At 54.3% G+C, this 22,604-nt stretch overlaps 1 protein-coding gene across 5 annotated transcripts in view; it reads right to left on the bottom strand.

Moving 5' to 3' along the window:
* Positions 1-22,604, bottom strand: part of SMG7 (SMG7 nonsense mediated mRNA decay factor) — a 121,734-nt gene that overhangs the window by 36,844 nt on the left and 62,286 nt on the right. For all 5 annotated transcript variants that reach the window (XM_075320613.1, XM_075320614.1, XM_075320616.1 and 2 more), the window contains exon 17: positions 20,527-20,928. In XM_075320613.1, coding sequence (XP_075176728.1) covers positions 20,527-20,928 — 402 coding nt within the window. The remainder of the gene's footprint in view (positions 1-20,526; positions 20,929-22,604) is intronic.

The following is a 22,604-nucleotide window of genomic DNA, read 5'->3' as shown; positions in this document are numbered from 1 at the left end:
ACCGTACAGTGCAATGTATAGCATACAAGCATAAGTACAAATGAACACTTCAGCCATGCAATACAAGCAGCCTAGAAAACCTGTGCCTTAGCACCCTTGCGTTTTTGCTGCTGTTATCTCGCCATCTAGAAGGGCATATAGCCAAAGATAGCGACCTACAGTGCAGTTATAGCATACAAGCATAAAATACAAATGGACACTTCGGTATTTAGTGGGGTCAGCACTTCAGGTGCTGCTTACCGCCCGCCTATAACGCGGGTGTGTGGTCGCCAGAGCCCTGTGTTGGTTGCCCAGAGCATGTCTCCGTTCCCCAGCTCGGACGGCGTGCAGGAATGGCTGCCGGCGTCCTTCTCCAGCTCGTGTGACGAGGGGCGGGCCGTGGGCGTGCCCCAGACAAGAGCGGGAAACTGGCGTCCCACTGTGTCCAGTGAAGGGGGCTGGAGAATGCAAAGCAGACTCCAGCCCTCGGCGCTGACTGTCTGTACAGCGTCCCGCCTCTCCCCTGACTGGCAGGGCTGGAGGCGGGAACGAAACGAAAACTAGGCCGCAAAGCCGGGGACTCGAGTAATAAGCGCGGCCGTCCATGTGCACGGCCAGCGCGGAAGTCCCCGGCGCACCACAAGTCCCAGCCGCGCCACAATGTAAAAAACACCCAGCAACGGCCGGCGCGGCAGTTCCCAATACATAAAGTCACTCAGCAAAGCTGTAGTGACTAATAGCACGAGCGCTCTGCGCTGTTGCCCCCGGCGCACTAGCACTCCCAGCAATGCTGGTGTGTGTGTGCGCGCTTGCCCGGGGACACAGAGTACCTTAATGTAGCAGGGCCTGTCCCTGACGATACTCAGCTCCATATCCAGCAGGTTCTATGGGTCTGTGGATGGAGCCCGGTCTCAGTGCCTGGAGACCTGTAAGATCCCACTTCACCCAGAGCCCTGAGGGGGGATGGGGAAGGAAAACAGCATGTGGGCTCCAGCCTCCGTACCCGCAATGGGTACCTCAACCTTACAAACCGCAAGTGGGGTGAGAAGGGAGCATGCTGAGGACCCCATATGGGCCCACTTTTCTTCCATCCGACATAGTCAGCAGCTGCTGCTGACTAAACAGTGGAGCTATGCGTGGATGTCTGACCTCCTTCGCACAAAGCAGAAAACTGGTGAGCCAGTGATCCCACTGGGGGTGTATAGCCAGAAGGGGAGGGGCCTTACACTTTTTAGTGTAATGCTTTGTGTGGCCTCCGGAGGCAGTAGCTATACACCCAATCGTCTGGGTCTCCCAATGGAGCGCCGAAGAAATGTCTGTTACCCACCGGTCTTTGACCTGTGGCAGCCAAATGTCGCAAAAGCGGGAGAGCCTGCCACCGACCGAGGATGCGGAGGGATGAGGCCGAAAGTCATGAGGCAGCCGCCTTGGAAGCGGTTCCTCCGGTTGCTTTCTTGGGGCGTGAATGAGCTCGCCAGGAATCTGAGCTCCTTTGCTCCTTCTGAGTCCCTTTGGACGAGGAGAATTGGGTCTTGCCGGAGCCTCGAAAGGACCGAAACCTCGACTGCCACTTCCTCTGTTGAGGTTTGCTTGATCTGGGCTGGGGTAAGGAGGAGTCCTTACCTTTGGATTGCTTAATGATTTCAGCCAATTGTTCCCCAAACAGTCTATCTACAGATAGTGGCAAGCTGGTTAAACATTTTTTGGAAGCAGAATCCGCTTTCCATTCCTTTAACCACAAGGCTCTGCGCAAGACAACAGAGTTGGCAGACGCCATTGAGGTACGGCTCGTAGAGTCCAGGACAGCGTTGATAGCGTAAGTCGCAAACGCAGACATTTGGGAGGTTAGGGACGCTACTCGCGGCACTGCTGGACATATGATAGAGTCCACCTGTGCCAGGCCAGCTGAAATAGCTTGGAGTGCCCACACGGCCGCGAATGCTGGAGCAAACGACGCGCCGATAGCTTCATAGACAGACTTTAACCAAAGGTCCATCGGTCTGTCATTGGCATCTTTAAGTGAAGCCCCATCTTCCACTGCAACTATGGATCTAGCCGCTAGCCTGGAGATTGGGGGGTCCACCTTTGGACACTGGGTCCAGCGTTTGACCACGTCAGGGGGAAAGGGATAACGTGTATCCTTAAGACGTTTGGAGAAACGCTTGTCTGGATAAGCATGGTGTTTCTGGACTGATTCTCTGAAGTCAGCGTGGTCCAGAAAAGTACTCAGTTTAGGCTTGGGATACCTGAAAATGGAACTTCTCCTGCTGTGCCGCTGCCTCCTCTGCTGAAGGGGCAGGGGGAGAAATTTCCAACAGCCTATTGATGGCCGCTATAAGGTCATTTACCATAGCGTCACCATCAGGAGTATCCAGATTGAGAGCGGTTTCAGGATTAGAATCCTGATCACCCTCCTCTGTCTCATCATGTAGAGACTCTTCTCGCTGAGACCCTGATCCGCGTGATGACGTGGAGGGTCTTTCCCAGCGAGCACGCTTAGGCTGCCTGGGATTGTCATCTGAATCAGAGCCCTCAGGCTGAGATGCCTGGGACCCCCTTGAAGCACGGATTAACTCCAACTGAGGGGGACCGGGGAACATTGCCGCAGCAGTGTCCATGGACTGAGGAACTGGTCTGGCCTGCAAGGTCTCTAGGATTTTTGTCATAGTGACAGACATCCTGTCAGCAAAAACTGCAAACTCTGTCCCCGTCACCGGGACAGGGTTCACCGGCGACTCTGCCTGGGCCACTACCACCACAGACTCCGGCTGACGAAGTGGCACAGGGACCGAACATTGCACACAATGGGGGTCATTGTAACCTGCCGGTAGATCAGCCCCACAAGCGGCACAAGGAGCGCTTACAGCCTGTGTCTTGGCACCCTTGCGTTTTGCAGATGACATGTTGTCGTCTCCTCAGAGCAATTGGGGTATACAGCCAAGAAGCGACCTTACAGTGCAAAATATATATATATATATATATATATATATATATATATATATATATATATATATATATATATATATATATATATATATATATATATATATATATATATATATGGTATAGAGAAAAAAGTACACAAATATAACACTGTGGCACTAGTGGGGCCAGCACTTAAGTGCAGCTTACCGCCCGCTTAACGCGGGTGTGTGGCCGCCAGAAATCCCTTGTCTGGGTCTCCCAGAGCCTGTGTCCGTTCTCCAGCCAGACTGCATGTAAGAATGGCTGCCGGCTGTGAGGCAAATCCCGGGATATGAAGATGAATTATGCCTCCAGTCATAATCCCTCATCACTCCCTGGCAGTGCCCCCTCCCTTCTTGTTCTCAGTGTTCCACTTACACCTCCATGGCCATGTCCTGTGATATGGAAATTAGGTGGCTTAGGGACAATGGACACAGGATGACTCCCTGCCGTGACCCTGTAGTGGGGGCTGCTAGCTAGTTAGCAAGGCTATGGAAATAGCCAGACAGAACGACTCCAGTAAAAAATGGTTCATATCTCGCAAGCCATATTTCCGATAAATATGGCAACCATAAAAATGGTGTCTCCGCATGCGGACGATGCCGGCACACCCTTTTTATGGGAGCAGGACATTGGGAAATGCCCCAGGCGTGATATCAGCCAATGGGGAACTGGCAGACAGGTCATGAGTCCCCTCGTTCTGTAGCTAAATTCATAACTGTCACAATGAGAGCATTGGCGTCCGCCTACGACGCTCCCAGGCAAAGTTATGGCCCATATTCCATGTTGTGGATTGTCCATAACTCAAGCCAGGGGTGGAGCAGTGCTCCCTGTGAGGTCACGAAGGTAGGAGGGGACCTGGATTTGCCCAGGTTGATAACCCTACTTCGGCCATTTTCCAGGGTTCTTTTCGCTGGGGGCACGTGTAGGAAACATCTGTGGGAAGGATCCTAGAAACCTGGCCTACAGCGCCCCCCTGTGGCCAGACGCAACAAGGTAACTGCTGGAACTGTGTATGCCTGTTTGTAACCCATGCTTTGATTGTAACTGTACTCTGACATATGTATATTCTGTAGATTCCCTATTGTATATATTGTAGTTCTAGTGTGCTTTAGGCTGATTAAATTATATAATTAATCTTGGGCTGTTCTGTTATCTCGATCTTGAATCCCACGTCTGTGTGTTCGGCTAATAGTTACCGTGAAGCGGTTGGTGGCAGCGAATTGTGCCAAGGATTATTGTGGGGAGGCCAGTGAGATTCGGGGAGATTTTATATATTCCGCCCGCGGAGGTCGGGGGAATATATACCTTACTCTCACCGGGGACCCTTCAATAATCGGCATAAGTAGTATAGCGGCCTCCTTGCTTATTGTCGGGCAATTCCATAATTGGCCTGACTATAAGAGGGGCGCTAGAGAGCGCGTCACGTGCTCTGTCTGTCGGTCGGGAGGTATAAAGGAGGGGTGACCCCCACTTGTTACCCCCCGATTGTGACGTACTGGTAGCCAGCGCGGGGGATTTCTGAGTGACCCCCCCGGTGGTTTGTGACATATTGGTGGCAAGCGGTGGGATCGAGATAATAGTGTGTGTGAGTGTGAGACCCATACTCCCAAACACTAAAGACTGCCTGCAGCAGCTGTGGCTGCTGGGGTCTTCAGACTAGCTCAACACTAGAGTGTCAGAGTGCAGATACTGTAAGGTGTGTGGAGGCATCAGGTGTCAGTTCTGTGTCAGTGACCAAAAGTCTGCAAGAATGGCTGATGGCACCAGGAGCAGAGCTATGCAACTGGCCAATGCTAAGGCAGGAGCCGAAGAGAGGGAGGACGGTGCTGTGGACAGCAATGAGGAGGTTGCCCACGAGTCCTCCAGGAGCTCGACGCCAGAAAACCGTTCTGCCGAGGACATTGCACAACCTGGCACTGCTGGACAAGATGAGGAGCAGCTCACCCAAGGTTCCTCAACGAGCCAGATGCCAGCCCTCCGCTCTGAAAGGGACAGTGAATCGCCTAGCTCTGCAGCGTGCCGCAGATCACCACGTGCCATTCCACCGAGCCTGGGAGGCTCGGATAGCCTTCTTCAAATGGCTATGGCCCTTCTCCAGGCTGGAGACCAGAAGGGCTACAAGGAACTCCTGGCAGAGCGCAGGGCAGAGCGGCAGGCAGCGCGTGACGCTGAGGCTGCGGAGCGGCACGCAGAGCGTGAGGCTGCGGAGCGAGAGCGGCAGGCAGCGCGTGAAGAGCGAGAGCGACAGGCAGACCGTGACTACCAGCTGCAGCTAGCTCAGCTCCGGCCCTCATCAGCCACACGTGACCTTCGAGACACCAAACTTCCAAAGGTCCGTGTTGAGGACTTCCCAGTGCTGGAGAAGGATGGAGACTTGGACTCTTTCTTGACGGCTTTTGAACGGACTTGCTTGCAGCACCATCTGGACAAGGACCAGTGGGCCAAATACCTGACCCCCCGTTTAAGGGGTAAGGCCCTGGATATCCTTGGGGACTTGCCTGCTGAGGCAGATCAGGGCTACGACACCATCAAGCGGGCCCTGATCCAACAGTACAACCTCACTCCAGAGTCCTACCGCAAGAAGTTCCGGAGCCTACAGAAGGGACCAAAGGACTCCTGGGCTGACCACCGGCGGGCACTTGCCCGAGCTGCCGACCACTGGACCCAAGGCCTGCAGCTTTCCACCGGACCGGAGATCCTGGACTTGTTCATCACGGAGCAACTCTTGTGGAACTGCCCTGAGGATCTCCGCCAGTTCATCCGAGACCAGAAGCCAAAGGGGTCCACGGCTACAGCTGCCCTTGCCGATGACTACACCAACAACCGGGCCCCTGAGGCCAGGAGAGCGGCCACCAGCAGCACCTGGAGAGGGGGTAAGATGAATTCTGCGACTGCCCCACCTGCCCCTAGACTGCAGGGGGTGTCCCCCTCAACTCCCCTCTCCAGGCCCGTGGCGGAACCAAGACGGTGCCACCAGTGCAACCTACCTGGACACTTCAAGGCCATGTGCCCTCAGCGTCCCAAGGCCCCGGCTCCGTCCCCGTCCCAAGGGCCGCCCAAGGTGTATTGTGTGGGTGGGGGTGGTGGTAGGTCCCTGGACAGCTTCCAACCTGTCACCGTCGGCCGGTCTGTGACCATAGGACTGCGAGACAGCGCCTCGGAGGTGACTCTGGTGCGGCCCGAGATGGTGTCCCCCCAAGACTTGATCCCTGGAAAAACCCTCGCTGTCTCCGGGATTGGAGGCATTGACCCGGCGCTGCCTGTTGCTGACATTTATGTGGTCTGGGGCGCAGGGCGAGGGGTGAGGGAGGTGGGGGTAACTGATCGGATCCCTGCAAACGTGCTACTTGGGACAGATTTGGGGCAGATAACCTCCCAGTTTGGGCCCCAACCAAGGGCTGAACCTTCAGCCAGTACTGACATGCCTCCGGACAATGTTAATGTGTTATCTATGAATGATGTAAGGGAGGAGGGAGTGAACTCTGATATTTCTGCTTGCATAGACACCATAGACACACACACAGCTGCAGCTGTGACAGGGGAGGGGGTCAGAGAAAGGTGTGACAATGCCTCTACAAGTAATCAGCCTGTGAGCTGGGATCTGTTGCCCTCTGCAGGGATAAGCAGAGAGCAGGGTGCTGCAGGGGGAGGACCAGTGTGTGGGGTGGGGGCTACCACAGCAAATGTGGGGTCCCCAGAGATTTCACAGCGGGGTTCTGTTGCTGCAGGAGGGGAACAGGCAGGTGAGATTGGGGCCGGTCCAGGAGCGGAAGTGCTCCCAGGTAAGATCTCGGTGCATGGTTCCCCCACAACCGGGGTGTCAGGAAGCCAGGTAGGCCTGCCTGAACCGGCGACTTGGTCAGGAACGGAGGAGGAGCAGGCACGACCCACGGTCGCAGCGGCTGTGGCCGCTGTCACCCGCAGTGGGAGTGCTGGAAGCCAAGGGGCCTCCCGGAGGTCCGATAGCTCTTCCCCTTCTGACCAAGTGGCAGCCGAGTCAGGTGGAGGCCAGGACACAGGTCCCGGGGTACTGACTGAAGATGTGACAGTCTCGTCGATTCTGGCCACATCTAGTCAGGGGTTTCAGGCAGCGTTAGAAGCTGACGACAGCCTGAAAGCTCTTAAGGAGCAGGCGGCACAGCCTCCCTCGGACTCGGACCCGGAGCGAGTGGTCTGGGACCAAGGACGGCTGTACCGGGCCACGGTCCAGCAGGGTTCACCGGAGGCGTGGCCCAGGGACCGACAGTTGGTGGTACCCTATCCGTTCCGGACGGAGTTGTTGCGGATCGCACATGAGATTCCGATGGCCGGACACCTAGGGATCGCTAAGACCAAGGCCAGGTTAAACCAGCATTTCTACTGGCCAAAAATGGGGGCCGATGTGGCTGCCTACTGCCGTTCGTGTGAAACCTGTCAGAGAGTGGGGAAGGCGGGGCCACGCCCCAAAGCCCCACTGGTATCTCTGCCCATCATCGATGAGCCTTTCAGGAGGGTGGCTGTGGATCTGGTCGGCCCGCTGGCCATCCCCAGCAGCTCCGGGAAACGCTTCATACTGACGGTAGTGGACTATGCCACCCGGTACCCAGAAGCAGTGGCCTTGTCGTCCATTCGGGCTGACAAGGTGGCCACCGCATTGCTGGAGATTTTCTCCCGAGTGGGTTTTCCCCAGGAAATGCTCACTGACCGGGGGACCCAATTCATGTCCCAGCTGATGGAGGCCCTCTGTAAGCAAGTCCAGGTGCGACATCTGGTGGCCAGCCCGTACCATCCACAGACTAATGGCCTGTGCGAGCGGTTCAATGGCACCTTAAAGCAGATGCTTAAGATGTTGGTCGACTCCCATGGGCGTGACTGGGAGCGGTATCTCCCACACCTGTTATTTGCTTACCGGGAGGTTCCACAGGCCTCAACAGGATTCTCACCGTTTGAGCTCCTGTACGGGCGACGTGTGCGGGGCCCCCTGGCTCTGGTGAAAGAGGCTTGGGAAGGGGATTTGGCCACCCCTGGAGTGTCGGTTATCGAGTATGTCATGCGCTTCCGGGACAAAATGCAGGCCTTGACGCAACTGGTACACGACAATATGGCTCAAGCCCAGGCCGATCAGAAGCGTTGGTACGACCAGAACGCTTGTGAGAGGACCTACCAAGTGGGTCAAGAGGTGTGGGTACTGGTCCCCGTACCACAGGACAAGCTTCAGGCAGCCTGGGAAGGCCCATACCTCGTGTACCAGCAGCTCAACCCTGTGACGTACCTGGTCACCCTGGACCCTGCCCGTGGAAGGCGGAAGCCCTTCCATGTGAACATGATGAAGGCACATCATGAGCGGGAGGCATGTGCGCTCCCCGTGTGCAACCTGCCCGAGGAGGGAGAAGCGGAAACCCTCTTGGATATGCTAGCCCAGGTTAGGGCAGGCGGATCCATTGAGGATGTGGAGGTTGGCCACCAGCTCTTGGAGGACCAACGGTCCCAGCTGTGGGCCACCCTCCTCCCCTTCCGGGGGTTGTTTACCAACCAGCCCGGAAGGACTGACTTGGCTGTCCATCACGTGGACACTGGGGATCATCCCCCGATCCGGCGTTCAGCATATCGGGTCTCCCTGGAGGTGCAGCAACACATGCGCCAGGAGATTGACGAGATGCTGAAGCTGGGGGTGATCCAGGCATCCAACAGCGCTTGGGCCTCGCCTGTAGTCCTCGTCCCTAAGAAGGACCGAACCACTCGGTTCTGCGTGGACTACAGGGGGCTCAATGCTGTCACGGTCGCCGATGCGTACCCAATGCCACGCATCGATGACCTGCTCGATCAGTTGGCCGGGGCTCAGTACCTGACCATCATGGATCTGAGCCGGGGATATTGGCAGATCCCCCTGACTCGCAAGGCCAGGGAACGCTCTGCCTTTATTACCCCATTTGGACTATACGAGTCCACGGTGATGCCATTCGGGATGAGGAATGCCCCTGCCACTTTCCAGCGGATGGTCAACACCCTGCTCAAGGGACTTGAAGGGTACGCGGCCGCGTACCTAGATGACATTGCCGTCTTCAGTCCCACCTGGGAGGACCACCTAGAGCATCTAGCACAGGTGCTCAGGCGGATCCACCGGGCAGGTTTGACCATCAAGCCGGGAAAGTGTCAGCTGGCCATGAGCGAGGTCCAGTACCTCGGTCACCGGGTAGGCGGGAGAACACTGAAGCCCGAGCCTGAGAAAGTGGAAGCCATCGCATCCTGGCCCACCCCCAGGACCAAGAAGCAGGTGATGTCCTTCTTGGGGACCGCTGGGTACTATAGGAGGTTTGTTCCATGCTATAGTAGCCTGGCAAAGCCCTTGACGGACCTCACCAAGAAGAAGCTGCCCTCTGCAGTCGATTGGACAATGGACTGCGAGACAGCCTTCCGGGCCCTAAAGGACGCCCTGTCCAGCCCGCCCGTGCTACAGGCAGCCGACTTCACGCGGCCGTTTGTAGCACAGACCGACGCCAGTGACTTCGGCCTCGGTGCGGTGCTCAGCCAGGTGGACTCTGCGAGCCAAGAGCACCCAGTCTTGTACCTGAGCAGGAAGCTGTTACCAAGGGAAGTTGCCTATTCCACGATGGAGAAGGAGTGCCTGGCCATAGTGTGGGCCCTGCAGCGTCTGCAACCCTATCTATACGGGCGCCACTTCATCGTGGAGACGGACCACAATCCCCTCAGCTGGTTGCACACCGTCTCTGGGACGAATGGGCGATTGTTGCGATGGAGCCTTGCGCTCCAGCAATACAACTTCACCATTCGCCACAAAAGGGGCCGTGACCACGGTAACGCAGACGGGCTGTCCCGACAAGGAGAGGTCGCGGACGGGCGCACGGGGGAACACCGGAGTGTGCTGCCCCCTAGCGCCCTCAAAAGGGGGGAGGTGTGAGGCAAATCCCGGGATATGAAGATGAATTATGACTCCAGTCATAATCCCTCATCACTCCCTGGCAGTGCCCCCCTCCCTTCTTGTTCTCAGTGTTCCACTTACACCTCCATGGCCATGTCCTGTGATATGGAAATTAGGTGGCTTAGGGACAATGGACACAGGATGACTCCCTGCCGTGACCCTGTAGTGGGGGCTGCTAGCTAGTTAGCAAGGCTATGGAAATAGCCAGACAGAACGACTCCAGTAAAAAATGGTTCATATCTCGCAAGCCATATTTCCGATAAATATGGCAACCATAAAAATGGTGTCTCCGCATGCGGACGATGCCGGCACACCCTTTTTATGGGAGCAGGACATTGGGAAATGCCCCAGGCGTGATATCAGCCAATGGGGAACTGGCAGACAGGTCATGAGTCCCCTCGTTCTGTAGCTAAATTCATAACTGTCACAATGAGAGCATTGGCGTCCGCCTACGACGCTCCCAGGCAAAGTTATGGCCCATATTCCATGTTGTGGATTGTCCATAACTCAAGCCAGGGGTGGAGCAGTGCTCCCTGTGAGGTCACGAAGGTAGGAGGGGATCTGGATTTGCCCAGGTTGATAACCCTACTTCGGCCATTTTCCAGGGTTCTTTTCGCTGGGGGCACGTGTAGGAAACATCTGTGGGAAGGATCCTAGAAACCTGGCCTACAGCGCCCCCCTGTGGCCAGACGCAACAAGGTAACTGCTGGAACTGTGTATGCCTGTTTGTAACCCATGCTTTGATTGTAACTGTACTCTGACATATGTATATTCTGTAGATTCCCTATTGTATATATTGTAGTTCTAGTGTGCTTTAGGCTGATTAAATTATATAATTAATCTTGGGCTGTTCTGTTATCTCGATCTTGAATCCCACGTCTGTGTGTTCGGCTAATAGTTACCGTGAAGCGGTTGGTGGCAGCGAATTGTGCCAAGGATTATTGTGGGGAGGCCAGTGAGATTCGGGGAGATTTTATATATTCCGCCCGCGGAGGTCGGGGGGAATATATACCTTACTCTCACCGGGGACCCTTCAATAATCGGCATAAGTAGTATAGCGGCCTCCTTGCTTATTGTCGGGCAATTCCATAATTGGCCTGACTATAAGAGGGGCGCTAGAGAGCGCGTCACGTGCTCTGTCTGTCGGTCGGGAGGTATAAAGGAGGGGTGACCCCCACTTGTTACCCCCCGATTGTGACGTACTGGTAGCCAGCGCGGGGGATTTCTGAGTGACCCCCCCGGTGGTTTGTGACACCGGCGTCCTGTGGAGAGGGGCGGGCCCTGGGCGTGTGCAGACAAAGAGCGGGAAACCTGCGTCCCCCTGTGCTCAGTGAGAGGGCTGGAGCATGTAAATAAGACTCCAGCCCTCGGCGCTGAATAAACGTACAGCGTCTCTCCCTTGCCCTGATTGACAGGGTGGGGGCGGGAACGAAGCGGAGCTAGGCCGCAGAAGCCGGGGACTAAATGTATAAGCGACGCCGTCGTAAAAGCACGGTCGGTGCTAAGTCCCCGGCGCACTACAAGTCGCAGCCGCGCCGCCGCTCCCGGAGCGTCCGGCGCGGTAGTTCCCAAGACATAAAATCACTCAGCTAAGCTGCAGTGACTCTAACCCGAGCGCGCAGCGCTAATGCCCCCGGCGCACTAGCACACCCAGCAAGTCTGGAGTGTGCGCGGCCTGTACATACGGGGACACAGAGTACCTTAATGTCGCAGGGCCTTGTCCCTGAACGGTACCCAGCTCCGTATCCAGCAGGTTCCATGGGTCTGTGGATGGAGCCCGGCCTCAGGGCTTGGGGGCCGGTAAGATCCCACTTCCTCAGAGCCCCTCAGGGGGATGGGGAAGGAAAACAGCATGTGGGCTCCAGCCTCCGTACCCACAATGGGTACCTCAACCTTAACAAACACCGCCGACATAAAGTGGGGTGAGAAGGGAGCATGCTGGGGGCCCTATATGGGCCCTCTTTTCTTCCATCCGATATAGTCAGCAGCTGCTGCTGACTAAACAGTGGAGCTATGCGTGGATGTCTGACCTCCTTCGCACAAAGCAGAAAACTGGTGAGCCAGTGATCCTACTGGGGGTGTATAGCCAGAAGGGGAGGGGCCGTACACTTTTTAGTGTAATGCTTTGTGTGGCCTCCGGAGGCAGTGCTATACACCCAATCGTCTGGGTCTCCCAATGGAGCGCCGAAGAAATAAAAAATTATGAAAAAAACTCAAACCACAAAAACACTGACCTGGAGACGCACATTGTCAGGTGACTTACCGTACAATAAAAAAATAAAAAATATATAAAATAATTGTGTCATTGCCAATCATTTCGTTTTTCACCACATTTGGAATTCTTGTTCCCCATTAGGCTCTGTGCACACGCTGCAGAATTGATGCAGAAATTTTCTGCACTGTGGCAAAAAACGCATCAAAACTGGAAGCTGTTTTTATGCAGTTTTTTAGGCCATCAAGAACGTCAATAAATTGAAGTCAACGGGTGAAAAAACCATTGCTAAACCCGACCAATAATTCACAGGCTGAAGATTATTTCTGCATCAGAACCGCATGAAAAAAAAAACAAAAAAAAAAACACACACCGAGTGCACAGCAGATCTAGAATCCCATAGACTTTGCTGGCGTCAGGAGAGGCATGCAGATTAATAACTGCAGCGTGTGCACAGCGGATCTAGAATCCCATAGACTTTGCTGGCGTCAGGAGAGGCATGCAGATTAATAACTGCAGCGTGTGCACAGCGGATCTAGAATCCCATAGCGGCATGCAGATTAATAACTGCAACGTGTGCACAGCAGATCTAGAATCCCATAGAGGCATGCAGATTAATAACTGCAGCGTGTGCACAGCGGATCTAGAATCCCATAGAGGCATGCAGATTAATAACTGCAGCGTGTGCACAGCAGATCTAGAATCCCATAGAGGAATGTAGATTAATAACTGCAGCGTGTGCACAGCGGATCTAGAATCCCATAGAGGAATGCAGATTAATAACTGCAGCGTGTGCACAGTGGATCTAGAATCCCATAGAGGCATGCAGATTAATAACTGCAGCGTGTGCACAGCAGCTCTAGAATCCCATAGCGGCATGCAGATTAATAACTGCAGCGTGTGCACAGCAGCTCTAGAATCCCATAGAGGCATGCAGATTAATAACTGCAGCGTGTGCACAGCGGATCTAGAATCCCATAGCGGCATGCAGATTAATAACTGCAGCGTGTGCACAGCAGCTCTAGAATCCCATAGAGGCATGCAGATTAATAACTGCAGCGTGTGCACAGCGGATCTAGAATCCCATAGAGGCATGCAGATTAATAACTGCAGCGTGTGCACAGCGGATCTAGAATCCCATAGAGGCATGCAGATTAATAACTGCAGCGTGTGCACAGCAGCTCTAGAATCCCATAGAGGCATGCAGATTAATAACTGCAGCGTGTGCACAGCAGCTCTAGAATCCCATAGCGGCATGCAGATTAATAACTGCAGCGTGTGCACAGCGGATCTAGAATCCCATAGAGGCATGCAGATTAATAACTGCAGCGTGTGCACAGCGGATCTAGAATCCCATAGAGGCATGCAGATTAATAACTGCAGCGTGTGCACAGCGGATCTAGAATCCCATAGCGGCATGCAGATTAATAACTGCAGTGTGTGCACATCGGATCTAGAATCCCATAGCGGCATGCAGATTAATAACTGCAGCGTGTGCACAGCAGATCTAGAATCCCATAGAGGCATGCAGATTAATAACTGCAGCGTGTGCACAGCGGATCTAGAATCCCATAGAGGAATGTAGATTAATAACTGCAGCGTGTGCACAGCAGATCTAGAATCCCATAGAGGCATGCAGATTAATAACTGCAGCGTGTGCACAGCGGATCTAGAATCCCATAGCGGCATGCAGATTAATAACTGCAGCGTGTGCACAGCAGCTCTAGAATCCCATAGCGGCATGCAGATTAATAACTGCAGCGTGTGCACAGCAGATCTAGAATCCCATAGCGGCATGCAGATTAATAACTGCAGCGTGTGCACAGCAGCTCTAGAATCCCATAGAGGCATGCAGATTAATAACTGCAGCGTGTGCACAGCAGCTCTAGAATCCCATAGAGGCATGCAGATTAATAACTGCAGCGTGTGCACAGCAGCTCTAGAATCCCATAGCGGCATGCAGATTAATAACTGCAGCGTGTGCACAGCGGATCTAGAATCCCATAGCGGCATGCAGATTAATAACTGCAGCGTGTGCACAGCGGATCTAGAATCCCATAGAGGCATGCAGATTAATAACTGCAGCGTGTGCACAGAGCTTTATGCAGCTCGTTATATGGTAAATTGACCAGAACGCGTCCTGCAATAAACTGCTGATGAAAAGATAAGGGAATTTTGTTTACTTACCGTCAATTCCTTTTCTTCTAGCTCTAATTGGGAGACCCAGACAATTGGGTGTATAGGCTATGCCTCCGGAGGCCACACAAAGTATTACACTCAAAAGTGTTAAGCCCCTCCCCTTCTGCCTATACACCCCCCGTGCTCCCACGGGCTCCTCAGTTTTGGTGCAAAAGCAAGAAGGAGGAAAAAGAATTATAAACTGGTTTAAAGTAACTTCAATCCGAAGGAATATCGGAGAACTGAAACCATTCAACATGAACGACATGTGTACACAAAAAAACAGGGGCGGGTGCTGGGTCTCCCAATTAGAGCTAGAAGAAAAGGAATTTACGGTAAGTAAACAAAATTCCCTTCTTCTTTGTCGCTCTATTGGGAGACCCAGACAATTGGGACGTCCAAAAGCAGTCCCTGGGTGGGTAAATAATAACTCATAATAGAGCCGTAAAACGGCCTCTTCCTACAGGTGCGCAATCGCCGCCTGAAGGACTCGTCTACCTAGGCTGGCATCCGCCGAAGCATAGGTATGCACCTGATAGTGCTTCGTGAAAGTGTGCAGACTCGACCAGGTAGCCGCCTGACACACCTGCTGAGCCGTAGCCTGGTGCCTCAAAGCCCAGGACGCACCCACGGCTCTGGTAGAATGGGCCTTCAGCCCTGAGGGAACCGGAAGCCCAGCCGAACGGTGGACTTCGAGAATTGGCTCCTTGATCCACCGAGCCAAGGTTGATTTGGAAGCCTGTGACCCTTTACGCTGGCCAGCGACAAGGACAAAGAGTGCATCCGAGCGGCGCAGGGGCGCCGTACGAGAAATGTAGAGTCTGAGTGCTCTCACCAGATCTAACAAGTGCAAATCCTTTTCACATTGGTGAACTGGATGAGGACAAAAAGAAGGTAAGGAGATATCCTGATTGAGATGAAAGGGGGATACCACCTTAGGGAGAAATTCCGGAACCGGACGTAGAACCACACTGTCCTGGTGAAACACCAGAAAAGGGGCTCTGCACGACAACGCTGCTAGCTCAGACACTCTCCGAAGTGAAGTGACTGCTACTAGAAAAACCACTTTCTGCGAAAGGCGTGAGAGAGAAATATCCCTCATTGGCTCGAATGGTGGTTTCTGAAGAACCATCAGCACCCTGTTCAGAATCCAGGGTTCTAACGGCCGCTTGTAAGAAGGAACGATGTGACAAACCCCCTGCAGGAACGTGCGTACCTGTGGAAGTCTGGCTAGGCGCTTCTGGAAAAACACAGAGAGCGCTGAGACTTGTCCCTTAAGGGAGCCGAGCGACAAACCCTTTTCCAGTCCAGATTGAAGGAAGGACAGAAAAAATGGGCAAGGCAAAGTGCCAGGGAGAAGAACCCTGAGCAGAGCACCACGACAGGAAAATTTTCCACGTCCTGTGGTAGATCTTGGCGGACGTTGGTTTCCTAGCCTGTCTCATAGTGGCAATGACGTCTTGCGATAACCCTGAAGACGCTAGGATCCAGGACTCAATGGCCACACAGTCAGGTTGAGGGCCACAGAATTGAGATGGAAAAAACGGCCCTTGAGATAACAAGTCTGGTCGGTCTGGTAGTGCCCACGGTTGGCCGACCGTGAGATGCCACAGATCCGGGTACCACGACCTCCTCGGCCAGTCTGGAGCGACGAGGATGAGGCGGCGGCAGTCGGCCCTGATCTTGCGTAACACTCTGGGCAACAGTGCCAGCGGAGGAAACACATAAGGGAGCTGAAACTGCGACCAATCCTGAACTAAGGCGTCTGCCGCCAGAGCTCTGGGATCTTGAGACCGTGCCATGAACGTTGGTACCTTGTTATTGTGCCGGGACGCCATGAAGTCGACGTCCGGCACCCCCCAGCGGCAACAGATCTCCTGAAACACGTCCGGGTGAAGGGACCATTCCCCTGTGTCCATGCCCTGGCGACTGAGATAATCCGCTTCCCAGTTTTCCACGCCTGGAATGTGAACTGCAGAGATGGTGGAGGCCGTGGCTTCCACCCACATCAAAATCCGCCGGACTTCCTGGGAGGCTTGCCGACTGCGTGTTCCGCCTTGGTGGTTGATGTATGCCACCACTGTGGAATTGTCCGACTGAATTCTGATCTGCTTGCCTTCCAGCCACTGCTGGAACGCTTTCAGGGCAAGATACACTGCCCGTATTTCCAGAACATTGATCTGAAGCGAGGACTCTTGCTGGGTCCACGTACCCTGAGCCCTGTGGTGGAGAAAAACCGCTCCCCACCCTGACAGACTCGCGTCCGTCGTGACTACTTCCCAGGATGGGGGTAGGAAGGATTTCCCCTTCGATAATGAAGTGGGAAGGAGCCACCACCGAAGGGAAGCTTTGGTCGCTTGAGAGAGGGAGACGGTCCTGACGAGGGACGTCGGCTTCCTGTCCCATTTGCGGAGAATGTCCCATTGAAGGGGACGCAGGTGAAACTGCGCGAAAGGGACTGCTTCCATTGCTGCCACCATCTTCCCCAGGAAGTGCATGAGGCGCCTCAAGGGGTGTGACTGGCCTTGAAGGAGAGATTGTACCCCTTTCCGTAGTGACTGCTGTTTGATCAGCGGAAGCTTCACTATCGCTGAGAGTATGAAACTTCGTGCCAAGATATGTGAGCGATTGGGCCGGTGTCAGATTTGACTTTGGAAAATTGATGATCCACCCGAAACCCTGGAGAGTCTCCAGGGTAGCGTCGAGGCTGCGTTGGCATGCCTCTATAGAGGGTGCCTTGATCGGCAGATCGTCCAAATACTGGATCACCGAGTGACCCAGGGAGTGTAGGAGCGCTACTACAGTAGCCATAACCTTGGTAAAAACCCGTGGGGCTGTTGCCAGGCCGAACGGCAGTGCCACGAATTGCAGGTATTCGTGTCCTATGGCGAAGCGCAAGAAGCGCTGGTGCTCTGGAGCAATCGGTACGTGGAGATAAGCATCTTTGATATCGATCGATGCAAGGAAATCTCCTTGGGACATTGAGGCGATGACGGAGCGGAGGGATTCCATCCGGAACCGCCTGGTTTTTACCCGTCTGTTGAGCAGTTTCAGGTCCAGGACCGGGCGGAAAGACCCGTCCTTCTTTGAGACCACCAACAAGTTGGAGTAAAAACCGTGGCTCTGTTGCTGAAGAGGAACAGGGATCACCACTCCTTCAGCCGTCAGAGTGCGCCGCGCCTGCAGAGGAGCCTCGGCTCGCTCGGGAGGCGGGGATGACCTGAAGAATCGAGTCGGGGGACGAGAGGTAAACTCTATCTCGTAACCGTGAGACAGAATAACTCTCACCCAGCGGTCTTTTATTTGTGGCAGCCCGGTGTCGCAAAAGCGGGAGAGCCTGCCACCGACCGAGGATGCTACTAGCGGAGGCCGAAAGTCATGAGGAAGCCGCTTTGTTAGTGGCGCCCCCGGTGGTCTGTTTAGGACGTGACTTAGACCGCCATGCATCAGAGCTCCTTTGTCTTTCTGAGACCTTGTGGACAAGGAGAATTGGGACCTGCCCGCGCCCCGAGAGGAGCGAAACCTCGCCTGCCCTCTCCTCTGTTGGGATATGTTTGGTTGGGCTGGGGTAAGGATGTATCCTTTCCCTTGGATTGTTTGATGACTTCATCCAGACGCTCGCCAAACAACCTGTCGCCACAAATTGGCAAACTGGTTAAGCGCTTTTTTGGAAGCCGAATCTGCCTTCCATTCCCGTAGCCATAAGGCCCTGCGAAGTACCACCGAATTGGCGGCCGCAACCGCCGTACAGCTCGCAGAGTCCAGGACAGCACTAATAGTGTTGCCGAGGTTTGGGAGGTAATGGATGCCACTTGTGGCGCGGACGTGCATGTGGCTGCTTCAATTTGCGCTTGACCTGCTGAGATAGCTTGTAGCGCCCATACGGCTGCGAATGCTGGGACAAAAGAAGCTCCGATAGCTTCATAGATGGATTTCAACCAGAGCTCCATCTGCCCGTCAGTGGCATCTTTGAGCGAGGCTCCATCTTCCACTGCAAGTAATGATCTAGCCGCCAGTCTGGAGATTGGAGGATCCACTCTGAGACACTGAGTCCAACCTTTAACCACGTAAGGTGGAAAAGGACAACGTGTATCCGTAAGGCGCTAAGAAAAAACGCTTATCTGGACAAGCATGGTGATTCTGGACTGCCTCTCTGGAATCAGAATGGTCTAGAAACATACTCGGTGTACGCTTGGGAAACATGAAACGGAATTACTCCTGCTGAGAAGCTGACTCCTCCGCCGGAGGAGCCGAGGGAGAAATATCCAGCATTTGATTGATGGACGCAATAAGATCGTTCACTATGGCGTCCCCGTCTGGAGTATCAAGATTGAGAGCGCCCTCAGGATCAGAATCCTGATCAGCTGTCTCCGCATCATCAACCGGAGATTCCCCCCGCTGAGACCCTGAACAACATGATGTCGAGGGAAATTCTAAGCGAGCCCGCTTAGTCGGTCTGGGGCTGGGGTCTAAGTCAGAACCCTCAGCCTGGGATGTATGAGATACCCCGGGAGGACATTGTTGGTCCAATTGAGGGGGGCCAGGGAACAATGATTCAACAGAGTCCCTTTGCTGAGATACCGGCCTGGACTGCAAGGCTTCTAGTATCTCAGCCATAGTCTCAGAGAGTTTTGCAAACTCCATCCCCGTCACTAAGGACCGTGTCAACAGGTGTCTCCCCCTGGGCCCCTCTTAGCAGATGCTCTGGCTGAAGAAGAGAGTCACAGGGGCCACACATTGCACACAATGAGGGTCAATGGGACCTGCCGGCAGCTGGGTCGTACAAGCGGCGCAGGCAGCATAATAATCCTGTTTTTTGGCACCCCTGTCTTTGTGGGCGCCATGCTATTGTTTTCCCTGATTAACACAAAAGGGTAAATAGCCATAATGAACTGTGCTCATACAGTGTAAAGTATATAGTAATAACACAGAATGTATCAATACACTACAGCACCATGGGGGTAACACCCCAGGTGCTGCTTACCAGCCGCCTAAAGCGGTTGTGAGGCCACCAGAGACCGTGTCTGGGTCTCCCAGGGTTTGTCCCTCTCTGCAGCGTCGGAGGAGCTGACAGGAATGGCTGCGGCGTCCTGACGAGAGGAGGGAGCCGTGGGCGTCTCACACAGTGCACAGTGAGGGGAGTGGAGTATGCAAAGCATGCTCCAGCCCTCATGCTACTCGTTTGTCCCTCTCTTCCGTGCAGCGTCCCGCCCTTCCCCCTGCCTGTCAGGGCTGAGGGCGGGAAAAAGGAAGCTAGGCCGCAAGAAAGCCGGGGACTCTAGTATAAGCGTCGCCGCCGTAAAAGCGCGGCCGACGCCGAAGTCCCCGGCGAACTACAAGTCCCAGCCGCGCCGCAGTTTCACATGGCAGCGGCGGTTAGCGCGGTAGCCCCTACATATAAACACACTCAGCGACGCTGAGTGTGTAATGGCACATATAGACCCGGTCAGCGCCGCGGTCCCCGGTGCACTAGCACACCCAGCAAAGCTGAGGTGTTGCCGTGCGCGGTCCCTACAGGGATACAGAGTACCTTCAAGATGCAGGGCCATGTCCCTGAACGGAACCCGGCTCCTATCCAGCAAGCTCCACAGGAGTTGTGGATGAAGCCCGGTCTCAGTGCCTGGAGACCGATAGGATCCCACTTCCACCAGAGCCCTGAGGGGGATGGGGAAGGAAAGCAGCATGTGGGCTCCAGCCGCCGTACCCGCAATGGATACCTCAACCTTAACAACACCGCCGACAAGAGTGGGGTGAGAAGGGAGAATGCTGGGGGCCCTATATGGGCCCACTTTTCTTCCATCCGACCTGGTCAGCAGCTGCTGCTGACCAATCTGTGGAGCTGTGCGTGCATGTCTGCCTCCTTCGCACAAAGCAAAAAAACTGAGGAGCCCGTGGGAGCACGGGGGGTGTATAGGCAGAAGGGGAGGGGCTTAACACTTTTGAGTGTAATACTTTGTGCTGCCTCCGGAGGCATAGCCTATACACCCAATTGTCTGGGTCTCCCAATAGAGTGACAAAGAAAGAACTTGTGGTCACCGCTGCTAGAAAGGAGGGAGAAGAATCTATATACAAGGAGAAGTTATAAAGCGGCTTGGTCCCTAGTCATAAAGTACAATCATCTGGGGTCGGGCGGTCACGTTTTTTGCAGTCACCATCGAATGCGTCATTGGAAAAAGAGAGGAAAGAACTGGACACATAAGAAACGCAGCAAATAACTGGAGCAAGGAGATCGCCGAGACGTCTGGAAAGAAACCAGTGACTACAGTCTTACCTCAAACTGTGACAGTCTGCCCAGTGCCTCCTGCCCCGCACGGTAGCCGGCCGGGGGGCGCTTGCCCCTCTGGTTACTCATTGACTGCTGCGCCAATAGCGATCGGTTGTCATTTAGGTTGTAGGGCGCTTGTTCCCCCCAGTAGAAGTCGGACATCTTCATATCAGAAGTGTTCTGGTTGTAGGTGTCCATTGGGTAAGCCTTCATCTTCTTCTCCAGGGGCTGCTGCTGCTGCTGCATGGCCGGATGCTGTAAGCACTGCTCCAGCATGCTCAGAGGCTCAGTGGGTATGCGACCATCCATGAAATAGCTTGACTTCATTGGGGGTAACAGCTTTCCCAGCGAGTTGGGGACTTGAGGAGAGTTCCATAACTGCTTGGACACATCTGCGTTCTGCTGGTACTACGAGAGGGAGAAAGAGCACAAACCACGGCCGACATTAGACCGAGGCTTTCACAAGGGAGCGACCAAAGGAGAAAAAGGGTTAAAAAGCATATGTCCATTCCCGAGCATGGTAGTGCCCACTCATCACTAGTTACCAGTACTGAGCACCAGAGCATGGTAGTGCCCGCTCATCACTAGTTACCAGTACTGAGCACCCGAGCATGGTAGTGCCCGCTCATCACTAGTTACCAGTACTGAGCACCCGAGCATGGTAGTGCCCGCTCATCACTAGTTACCAGTACTGAGCACCCGAGCATGGTAGTGCCCACTCATCACTAGTTACCAGTACTGAGCACCCGAGCATGGTAGTGCCCGCTCATCACTAGTTACCAGTACTGAGCACCCGAGCATGGTAGTGCCCGCTCATCACTAGTTACCAGTACTGAGCACCCGAGCATGGTAGTGCCCGCTCATCACTAGTTACCAGTACTGAGCACCCGAGCATGGTAGTGCCCGCTCATCACTAGTTACCAGTACTGAGCACCCGAGCATGGTAGTGCTCACTCATCACTAGTTACCAGTACTGAGCACCAGAGCATGGTAGTGCCCGCTCATCACTAGTTACCAGTACTGAGCACCCGAGCATGGTAGTGCCCACTCATCACTAGTTACCAGTACTGAGCACCCGAGCATGGTAGTGCCCGCTCATCACTAGTTACCAGTACTGAGCACCAGAGCATGGTAGTGCCCGCTCATCACTAGTTACCAGTACTGAGCACCCGAGCATGGTAGTGCCCGCTCATCACTAGTTACCAGTACTGAGCACCCGAGCATGGTAGTGCCCGCTCATCACTAGTTACCAGTACTGAGCACCCGAGCATGGTAGTGCTCGCTCATCACTAGTTACCAGTACTGAGCACCCGAGCATGGTAGTGCCCGCTCATCACTAGTTACCAGTACAGTGCACCTGAGCATGGTAGTGCCCGCTCATCACTAGTTACCAGTACTGAGCACCCGAGCATGGTAGTGCCCGCTCATCACTAGTTACCAGTACAGTGCACCTGAGCATGGTAGTGCCCGCTCATCACTAGTTACCAATACTCCTCCGCACCTGAGCATGGTAGTGCCCGCTCATCACTAGTTACCAGTACTGAGCACCCGAGCATGGTAGTGCCCGCTCATCACTAGTTACCAGTAGTGAGCATCCGAGCATGGTAGTGCCCGCTCATCACTAGTTACCAGTACTGAGCACCCGAGCATGGTAGTGCCCGCTCATCACTAGTTACCAGTACTGAGCACCCGAGCATGGTAGTGCCCGCTCATCACTAGTTACCAGTACTGAGCACCCGAGCATGGTAGTGCCCGCTCATCACTAGTTACCAGTACTGAGCACCCGAGCATGGTAGTGCCCGCTCATCACTAGTTACCAGTACTGAGCACCCGAGCATGGTAGTGCTCGCTCATCACTAGTTACCAGTAGTGAGCATCCGAGCATGGTAGTGCCCGCTCATCACTAGTTACCAGTACTGAGCACCCGAGCATGGTAGTGCCCGCTCATCACTAGTTACCAGTACTGAGCACTCGAGCATGGTAGTGCCCGCTCATCACTAGTTACCAGTACAGTGCACCCGAGCATGGTAGTGCCCGCTCATCACTAGTTACCAGTACTGAGCACCCGAGCATGGTAGTGCCCG

This window comes from Anomaloglossus baeobatrachus, chromosome 8, assembly GCF_048569485.1.
Source record: "Anomaloglossus baeobatrachus isolate aAnoBae1 chromosome 8, aAnoBae1.hap1, whole genome shotgun sequence".
Taxonomy (NCBI): Eukaryota; Metazoa; Chordata; class Amphibia; order Anura; family Aromobatidae; genus Anomaloglossus; species Anomaloglossus baeobatrachus.
This window is presented reverse-complemented; position numbering and strand designations above follow the sequence as displayed.